At 48.5% G+C, this 10,450-nt stretch overlaps 1 protein-coding gene across 2 annotated transcripts in view; it reads left to right on the forward strand.

Moving 5' to 3' along the window:
- LHFPL4 (LHFPL tetraspan subfamily member 4) overlaps positions 1 to 8,743 on the forward strand; it is a 59,097-nt gene extending 50,354 nt beyond the window's left edge. The window contains exons 3-4 of one of the 2 annotated variants that reach the window (XM_088662659.1): positions 4,372 to 4,388; positions 5,003 to 8,743. In XM_088662659.1, coding sequence (XP_088518785.1) covers positions 4,372 to 4,388; positions 5,003 to 5,011 — 26 coding nt within the window. In that variant the 3' untranslated portion in view covers positions 5,012 to 8,743. The remainder of the gene's footprint in view (positions 1 to 4,371; positions 4,389 to 5,002) is intronic. The other variant, XM_088662660.1, reaches the window with a different exon arrangement.
- Positions 8,744 to 10,450: the final 1,707 nt, after the last annotated feature.

A 10,450-nucleotide genomic window follows, 5' to 3' on the forward strand; every position in this document is an offset into this window, starting at 1 on the left:
GGCTGCCCTTAGATAGAAAGAGCCTACCTTTCCTGAGAAATAACTTCTCTAAGTTCACCTTTATGCTCTGGTGAAGCACAGTCCAAAGAGGTGAGGAAGGGCACAAACCTTCTCCATCCCTGGTCCAAGAAGGGCATCATCCTCACCCTGCCACATGACCAACCTCGCAAAACCTGGTGCTCGCGAGGGTTCCCTATCCACCTCATCAGGTTGGCAGAAGTTGTTGTTGCGTGCCGTTTTCTTTGCAAGTTTGCAAATTGATATCTAGCACAGAATTCAGCATGCCGAGAATTCTGCTAATTTTTTAAGGAACGCCTTTCTGCCTCCCATGGCTATAGATAATTTTAAAGACAGCCCAGGGGTAGTTTGTGGAATCTCAAAAGGCATCGGGGTGTCTGAAGAGAACAACCCACCCAATACACACTAGCAAGGGGGTGGGTTTCAGGAGTTGCACCCCTCATTGCCCCTCCCCATAAGCAGAAGGAGACCTACATGGAGGAAACCAGAGGCATGTTTGTTTAGTATGTGCGATCTGTTCAGATCAGAGAACTGTGCTGCATGATTTTATTTAATCATGCATATAGCAGATTAAAGTGTGCCTTCAATAAGTGAAATACTTTTTACACCAAACAGAAGCAGTTCATTATATATACCAGATTTGGGAAACCTTTGGCCCTCCAAATGTTGCTGAGCCACAGCAAATATGGCCAGCGTTCGGGGATGGTGGGAGTTGTAGTTCAGCGACATGTGGAACATCAAAGGCAAACTCGGCCCTCCAGATGTTTTGGGACTACAACTCCCATCATCCCTGACCACTGGTCCTGTTAGCTAGGGATGATGGGAGTTGTAGTCCCAAAACAGCTGGAGGGCTGAGTTTGCCTATGCCTGACACACACACACACACACACACACACACACACACACCTTCATGATGAAGGCCAGACTAACTTTCATTTTCATCCAATGCTGCTCCCACTTCCCAAGGAAGTAACTGCTGCAAGGGCTGGAACAGCAGGAGAAGGTGCTCTATTACATTTACAAAAATGTGAAGCATGCATAAAATGCACATATTCCTGAAAATAACCCTTTAGAAATGCATTACAAGGCAAAAACGCTTTGCAAAAACGTGTGCAGAGTTGTAAAACTGTATACAAACGTGTGTATCAGGAGAAAACCCCTGCTAAAATGCTTTTGAGTTTTCGTTACAGCCGTACCTCGGTTGCCGAACAGGATCCATTCCGGAAAATCCGTTCAACTTCCGAAAATGGTTTGACAACCAAGGAGCGTGGCTTCCGATCGGCTGCAGGAGATTTCTTGCACTCAATCGGAAGCCGCGGAAGCCACGTCAGACATTTGGCTTCCAAAGAAGGTTTGCAAACTGGAACACTCAGTTCCGGGTTTGCGGCATTCGGGAGCCAAAACGTTCAAGTCACAAGGCGTTCGGGATCCAAGGTACGACTGTATTAGTATCAGTGCCAGATTTGCGTATATGCTAAACAAGCTATAGCTTAGGGCCCCACTCTATTGGGCCCCCCCAAAAAAAAAATTAAGGGAGAAAAACCTGAATGTACATTTCCAAAATATAAGATAAAAAACAAATAAAATAAAACCCACATACAGCAATGGTGGCAAATGGCTTTAGATACCTATTAGGTCCATAAATTACCCTACAGCACAGGGGTCGGCAAACTTTTTCAGCAGGCGGCCGGCCCACTGTCCTTCAGACCTTGTGGGGGGCCAGACTATATTTTGAAAAAAATATATGAACAAATTCCTATGCCCCACAAATAACCCAGAGATGCATTTTAAATAAAAGCGCACATTCTACTCATGTAAAAACACCAGGCAGGCCCCACAAATAACCCAGAGATGCATTTGAAATAAAAGGACACATTCTACTCATGTAAAACCATGCTGATTCCCGGACCGTCCGCGTGCCGGATTTAGGAGGTGATTGGGCCGCATCCGGCCCACGGGCCTTAGTTTGGGTACCCTGCTTGTTGTTGTTTAGTCGTTTAGTCGTGTCCGACTCTTTGTGACCCCATGGACCATAGCACGCCAGGCACTCCTGTCTTGCACTGCCTCCCGCAGTTTGGTCAAACTCATGTTCGTAGCTTCGAGAACACTGTTCAACCATCTCGTCCTCTGTCGTCCCCTTCTCCTAGTGCCCTCCATCTTTCCCAACATCAGGGTCTTTTCCAGGGAGTCTTCTCTTCTCATGAGGTGGCCAAAGTATTGGAGCCTCAGCTTCACGATCTGTCCTTCCAATGAGCACTCAGGGCTGATTCCCCCTGCTATAGCATATATTCAACACAAAAAAACAGTGACAATTTGTTGTTGACAAAGGGCAGCTGGACATATAAAGGGCCCCATTACCTTCAGTAGCTTAGGGCCTCATCAAACCTAAATCCGGCCCTGATTTATATATATAACAAACTGATGTGGAAATGTGAGATCTCAATTAAGACTAGAGAAAATCGAGAAACTGAAATCGACGGACTTCCCCATCGCTATATACAGACTTAGGATCTCTCTCTCACACACAGACCATTTGTGCTCTTTAAACCCTCCACTTTTGGACCAAGGTGCATTCCAGCTCCATGGTTCTGCCTCTGCCACTCTGCGTCCTTTAGGCCATGGAGGGAAAACAGCGGCCACCTTCTGTTTCTGCTTCTGCTTCCCCTGGCCTTGCCGAGGCTTGGGTGGAAGCCAGGGAAACCGAAGGTGCCTAATTGGAAATGTAATTAATCATAATAAATCTCCTGGCCTCCGGGCTTGGTCCATCTGTTCGAATCAAGACAAGGCAGTCTCGCCAGCCGGAACCCAAGTGCTTGAGCAGCACTCAGTGATGCTGGGAGGGAACCGCGAGCCAAGCAAATCCCTGCTTTTTGTTGATGCACAGAGAGAAAAAGCAAAATATTCCTCGTGCACACTTGTCCTGATCCTGCAGCAACCCGCCACTCCTCGGCCCTGTCCTCTGTGGCCCCACAGTGATGGCTGCCAAGAACAATTACCTTCCCCAGGTCTTTTTCAAACAAGGGATGAATAAGCCACATTATAGTCACAACAACAACAACAACAACAATTTATTATTTATACCCCGCCCATCTGGCTGGGTTTCCCTAGCCACTCTGGGCGGCTTCCAACCAAATATTAAAAACAGTACAGCATCAAATATTAAAAACTTCCCTAAACAGGGCCGCCTTCAGTTGTCTTTTAAAAGTAAAATAGTTGCTTATTGCCTTGACATCTGATGGAAGGGCGTTCCGCAGGGCAGGTGCCGCTACCGAGAAGGCCCTGTCTGGTTCCTTGTAACCTCACTTCTCGCAATGAGGGAACTGCCAGAAGGCCCTCGGTGCTGGATCTCAGTGTCCGGGCTGAATGATGGGGGTGGAGACGCTCCTTCAGGTATACAGGAGCGAGGCCATTTAGGGCTTTAAAGGTCAGTACCAACACTTTGAATTGTGCTCGGAAACGTACTGGGAGCCAGTGTAGATCTCTCAGGACCGGTGTTATGTGGTCCTGGCGGCCACTCCCAGTCACTAGTCTAGCTGCCACATTCTGGATTAATAGCAGTTTCCGGGTCACCTTCAATGGTAGCCCCACGTAGAGCGCATTGCAGTAGTCCAAGTGGGAGATAACCCTTTCCCAATCCAAATTAAGCAGCCCCATATCCTTTCCTTTGTTCGCTAGCTTTGCAGCTGACTTCTTATTCCCAAGCGTTTATCAGCAATAAGCCAGCAATAATTTGCAAGGCTGCTTCTCCAGCAGATCAAGTGGCTTTTAAAGGCAGGGCTTGCAAGAGCTGGTTGGAAGAGCTGGCAACCTTTGTCCAACCTCACATGCCATGGGGCAAGGGAGAAAAGAAAAATAAATATTGCTGCAGCAGCAGGAAGACAGGTGATGTCCTTTCTGCTGTCCCCCTGCTTTTTTTTTTTTAAGGAATAGCTGCACACTTCCGTGCTGGAGTTATAGAGCAGAATAAAGTCTCCCCCAGAAAAGTATTCCCAAATGAAAAATTAAATTAATCTTAATAATAAGTAATAAAACAGAAACAGAAAGCCTCAACACTAAAACACAAACGGCAGAATTATTTAAAACAGAGTGGAAGTAGTAATAGTAATAATAATAATAATAATAAACTGAAAATCCCATTGAACTCAATGGTGCCTGTTTCTGAACATTTATAGCCCATGATTAGGCTGAAAGTTGCAGAGCATCCAAGGGGTGCTTCTTGTGACAATTGCTCCGTCACACCCCATAAGGCAATCAGAGCAGCCGAGGAAGCTTTTGAGTGATGAAATAAGTCTGCTAGGGAACCCCTGGAAGCCAGCGCTCAACCCTAACCTTCTCTTTTTATATTTTCAACAGATTTTGTTGGCACTGCGGTAAGTTCTGTGTGTCAGTGTGGCCTCACGGCCTGGTCTGTGCTACACCTGTTAGTGGAGGCCTAGCCTAGTTCTGTCATGTCCCTGTCCACATATCTGTACTGTGTTAGGAGGAGACTACCCCACTTTTTGTCTTAAGAGAATGAGAGCGAGAGTGCGAGAGTTGAGTGTATGGACACACATTTATGTTCCATGCTGTCTCACACGTCTACCCCTCTCCTCTTTGTCTGGGGAAATGCGAGTTACAGGTAGGCAGATTCGCGGGCTCTTTGTGTTGCTGCAAGCCCTGTTCCCCAGGCTATCTGCACACATACAGTGCTCAGAATGTGAACCAGCCCCGGGGTAAAGACTATACCAGGCCGGATAGGATGGACCAAGGACCGTCTGAGACAGCCCCATGGGTTTCACGGAGCCCACGAAGTCCAGTTATGGCCCAACGACAGCTGCTGGGGGGATCCTGAAGTCACCCAGAGCTTTTTAAAATTGTTGGATGCAGAATTTTAGCTGTTCTCTCCACCGCCCGCCCCAAGCAAGAGTCCATACAGCACTCCTATTGCCGGCTTTTGTGCAGTCTTGTTTATATTGGTGACATTCTTGTGTTTTCTCCCCCGCAGAGGATATAATGTAGAAGAGGCAGGAGGGCCCTTCTCTCATTGGTATCTGGATTGAACTCTCTCATCCTTCCTCCTCCCTCCCCACCTCCCTCACTGCCTTTCCTTCACTGCTGCCAATGGGGGGGAAACGTCCAACTCGAAGCCTCAGAATCTGCAGACCTCACCTGCGTGCCACTTCCGGAGACATGTCCATCCCTCATGATTTGCCAGCTTTGGCCTCTGCCCCCTCTGCTGATTGGCTGCCGATGGAGGAGAGTGTGACACTGGTACCCCTAACCTTACCCCAAACCTACCACTTCGGGGGACGAGGCGATGCACGCACTCTGACCTGGTGTTTCAAAGAAGTTACGCCCCTGGGACTTTTTAACGCGTTCTTTTCAAAGGGATCCCAGCCTTTCCGGGAAAAGCTTCCAGGGCGTTTCCCGGTACCCTCCTTCCCAAGAACCAACCAAGAACTGGTGCCAAGACGCTACTGCTGCAACAGACTCTGCCAGGGCCACCTCCTTGCCAAGTCTTTCTCCATTTTAAACCTTTCAGCAACTTTGCCTGCCCTCCGGCCCACAGGGGGCCACCCGGCGCCTGAGACTGGCCCATTTGATACTTGTACATGTAAATTTAAATTGTCTCTGAACAGGGTAAGGTGAGCCCGAATCCCCACCCCGTTTCCCTTTGGGGATTTCAGCCACCAGAAAACTTTTGCATTCTCCACTCATCCTGCCCAGGTAATGCAGCCGTACCACGAAGGGTGCCGCCGAAGGGGGGGACTGGGGTGGGGGAATTTGGGGTTGGCTAGCTGGCTTCTCTCTCCAGCCGCCGTCGTGGGGTGCGACAACATCTCCGCCTGTAGGGTGACTCCTCTTAACACTGAATGTAACCCTTGGGCCGGGAGAGCGAGAGGTGGAAGGGGGTTCACAGCCAGTGGCAGCAAGGGTGGGAAGCAAAACTCCCCTCTTGCTTGCCAGCAGGGTCGGCACCTTTCCAGTTGAGTTCTGAGGTTCGTGCCAAAGAGCATTTTCCTCGAACATGGTGTCTGCTTGGGGCGGGGGGCAATGCTTTACTTCCCTGGCTGGAACCAATATTACAACTCGGGAGGGCGAGGCAAAGCAGGAAGTGGGTCAGAGCAGAATTTCAGCTCCCCTAACTCGGGATATAATCCCATAGGCAGGGAGGAATTTCTGGCTGCAGGAATTAGTGCCCAGCCCCCCACCCCACCCCACCCCGCTCTGGTATTGGTATTCTGCGTTGTAATGCCAGCAAACAACCTCACAACACCCCCCCACCAGAACTGTGAGCAGGGCAGTCTTGGGCAGGTCGCGCGCCCTGGCGCTGAGGGGTGGAGATCGCTCCAGCGCCCCTGCCCTCGCAGGGCGCAGCATGGTTTCCGCGCAGCGCCCAGCCTACCGGCCCGGCGCCCTGGTGCACCGCGCCACCGGGGGTCTACGTAGAGCCGGCCCTGACTGTGAGCCTCCATTCACATTCCCCCCCCCCCCGCTCTCGGTGGCAGCTGAAGACTAGGACAGAAATGGGTCTTCTTAGATGTTCGGACAACTGTGCCCCCACCCGCCGCCCCCACCATCCAGACATCAGTGTAGCAGCTAACCCAGTCCCTGCGGTTTGAGCTGAATGGAGAGGTAGTTCCACCGGTGCAGCTATTCTTGCCCTGTCCAGCGTAGCCATTGAAGAACTATAAAATGCACCTCCATGCCTCTCGCTGGCTGAAGTGGAAGCAGGCTTCAGGGCAGAGCTAGGCCTCAAACCTACCAGGAAGAGGGACCCGCAGAGAGCAGGCCGAAGCCAAACCCTGCCTCGCGAGCCAAAGAGGGGTCCCCGGGTGGTGACATGGACGGACGCGCCATTTCAGCCTGTGCAAAAGCCCCCCCCCGGCCCCTTCCTTTCACACAGCCCACCAGCAGCAGCTATTGACGTGATAAGGAGCCTGTAGGGCCGTGAAGCGAGCTTAGAGCAGCCTCACAAAGAACCGAGGGCCTGAAGAAGCAGAAAGAATCTGCTTTGGGCAAGAGGGTCAAGAGGAAGGCGAGAAGAAAAGGAGGCTGGATTTTAAAAATCAAAGAAAAAAGTCTAGAGGGAGGGCCTAAGAAAATCCAAAATGGCACCCTGCGTAGTAGTGAAAAAAGATAAAACAATCGACTTTTTGCCTGCCCTGTAACGGTGCTCCCAAGATCTGCTGCTTGGGGAAGGCTGCATCACCTTGCCTAATGTTAGGGCCGGGCCTGAATTAGTGGCATGAGGGACCCAGTTGGAAACAAGCAAAAAGAGCATGTAGGAAGGAGTGCATGGGCTCAAAAAGCTGGTGGGCAATGAAGGGCCAGGGGTTGGGGGTGAGGGTTAGGAAAGGACAGCAGGAAGCCTGTGAATGGATCTCCAGCTATTTAATAGCAACCAGGATCGAAACAAGTTATGACTGTGGCTCTAGCGGACGGCTAACTCTTTCCCCAATACTATTTTCCTGGTGACAATTCCTCCCTCCAAAGGTGTTTTTTGTCCCGCTGGGGGAATACGCCTTTTACCCCCTTTCCTATAGTAATTTGAAGCTTTTGTAAGGGGGTGGGTGTGTTGATATTCATCAGAAAAAATGACATCGGAGGAGAGGGTTAACCACCCCAGCACCCATGAGCTCAACTGGATGCGCCCCACCCAGCCGCTAAAAATTAAAATTAAAACAAGAGTTTGAAACAAATCACTGTGGGGAAACACGATAAGAAACAGAGGGAAGATTCACCGGTGTGGGAGATGTAGCGCACGACATCGCATGGTCATGTCACTTATGTTTGCCAAATATTTAACACTTAAGAGGCCACTCAAACATTGCCAACACGGGAAGCAAAAGGGTTGTGCTGTTGCATCTTGTTATGCTTAAGTGCACCAATAACCAGCCCTCGAGTATTGTGGTTTATGCAGAAGTGCCAAAGGAAATGGCTGGCTCATTTGACAAACCTCTGTGGAGAGCAATCCTCCCTTCCGTGACTATGACCTCAGAAAAGCCGCAGCCAAATTATGAGGGGAGGAATGACACACACACACACACATATATATATATATATATATATATATATATATATATATATATATATAGCCCTTCAGACGCCACTCTTTAAAGTGACAGGCCTCAATGTATTGGGCAGTAAACTTCACCGAGCTCCGTAGAACTGACTTCTGAGTAAACACTGATACAATCGGCCTTTAAATCTCAGCTCTCCACAACATAAGGGAATCTCAGCGAGAGAGAGGGACAGAGCCAAACTAGATTAAAGGCTTGCCCAGCCATGTAGGCCCAGGCACATGCACCCTTAATATTCTCAGCCCAACTTTCCCATCGGCCGTTCTAGGAAAGTCCAAAATATAATCGGTAAAGGTTATCTAGTAGCTTGGAGCGAAGGAGCAGCATTAGCCTGCAACTCCCCAAGCCACTAGGGTTCGTGATCATACTGAGTCAGCCACCAGAGGAAGTTTACCCTATGTTTGGGGGGGGGGAGCGGCAGGGAGGGCGAGATGTGCCCTTACGCCCGTTACGTGACATGCGCGGGAGGAATGGGATCGACGGAAATGGCAAGATTGGTGGAGAAGGGAATACAGTAGCTGTAATATATATCTGTATTTTAGTACCAAAAAAAAAAAAAGTTTGATACAGTGTTTCACAAAACCTTAACCGGAAAACATAAAAATTCAAGCTGGATTGGATCGGATCAGAACCCTGTCGCGTCACTGGGGAGCAACACGATTTATTCGGGGTTTTTTTGCCTTGGGATTTGGAGGTGGGGAGGAGGGGGATCTAACCAGTCGCAGACTATGGATTTGCAAGGAAACACTTAGGAATATGTAAGAATGGGTGATCAGAGCCAGTCTTTGAAAGAGGCTAGCTGAGAAAATCTCACCATCACCACTCGGGCATTATACAAGGGTGAAACAATTGGTGCATGGGCAGGTTATGAGAGCCTGTATAGCTCCCAGTTCACCATTTTTAATTTACATTTACCAGCTGTCGCCACTCAGCCAGATTTCAGCAGCAACACGCTCAATGGGAATAAATTAGCCACTTAATGAACTGGCTTCTTCACCACGCGCAGAATTCTGCATGGATCCACTCAGTCTTTCTTGTCATGGCAGTTAGATTGTATGAACTGGCATTGAGGCAGGGACTGCAAGAAAAAGTATAACAGTACATAAGGGTTTTCTTTGCATCTGTAGATGTTAAGAGCCTAATCCTAAAATCATCATGATGAGTGAATAAGGGAAGGGTGTACATTGAAGGGAATCCTGGAGGTGCAGTACATCTGCCCATGTGCTATACACTGTAGCTTTTAAAGATAAAATGATCAAGGATATTATGGAGGAATAAGCCTTGCTTATGAAGAATAGGCATGGCTTCTGCAGAGGGAGGTTTCTGCACCGTTAAACCTATTAGAATTATTTGAGATTGTCTATTGTTCTATTGATTCTAATAATAATTTGATTTATTTATTGCTAATACAGAACATCTCTAGGCTGCTTCCACATACAACTAAAAACAGCCATCAAATTTCACAGTAAAATACGACACGCATACATCTGACACAGCAATAAGCATGGTGATCACATTCCCTCAGATGCCCTAGGAGAAAAGGTATGTTTAATCTGGCACTAATAGAGTGTTAATGTGTCCAAACATCTGGGTCGAAGTTAACATCGTATATTTGGACTCCCAAAATGTTTTTGACAATGGCCCTCAGCAAAGGTTCCTGGAGCACACTTTGTCATTGTAGAATAAGAGGAGAGACCCTCTTATGGATCAGTAAGTAAAACACATCCATGACGGCTTAGTGATGATGGCTGTGTATTACGTCCCGTATCAGAGGTAGTGTATCTCTGAATACCAGTTACAGGAACCACGAGCAAGAGAAGGTTCTTGTACTCTTGCCCTGCTTATGGGCTTCCCACAGACATCTGGACGCCTGGAGAAGAGAAGGTTAAGGGGTGATATGATAACCATGTTCAAATATATAAAAGGATGCCATATAGAGGAGGGAGAAAGGTTGTTTCCTGCTGCTCCAGAGAAGCAGACACAGAGCAATGGATTCAAACTACAAGAAAGAAGATTCCACCTCAACATTAGGAAGAACTTCCTGACAGTAAGAGCTGTTCGGCAGTGGAATTTGCTGCCAAGGAGTGTGGTGGAGTCTCCTTCTTTGGAGGTCTTTAAGCAGAGGCTTGACAGTCATCTGTCAGGAATGCTTTGATGGTGTTTCCTGCTTGGCAGGGGGTTGGACTGGATGGCCCTTGTGGTCTCTTCCAACTCTATGATTCTACTACCTCCGGGTTAGTGGAGTTTGTAACCCGAAGAGTTTGTAACCCGAGGTACCACTCTAAACATAAATTAAACTGTTTGGGGAAGGAGAACACCCATTCAGCTGTCTACCCCTCAGAAAGCTACAGTTCCCAACACCCTTAACA

The sequence above is a fragment of the Zootoca vivipara genome, chromosome 2 (genome assembly GCF_965207765.1).
Source record: "Zootoca vivipara chromosome 2, rZooViv2.hap1.1, whole genome shotgun sequence".
NCBI classification, from domain to species: Eukaryota; Metazoa; Chordata; class Lepidosauria; order Squamata; family Lacertidae; genus Zootoca; species Zootoca vivipara.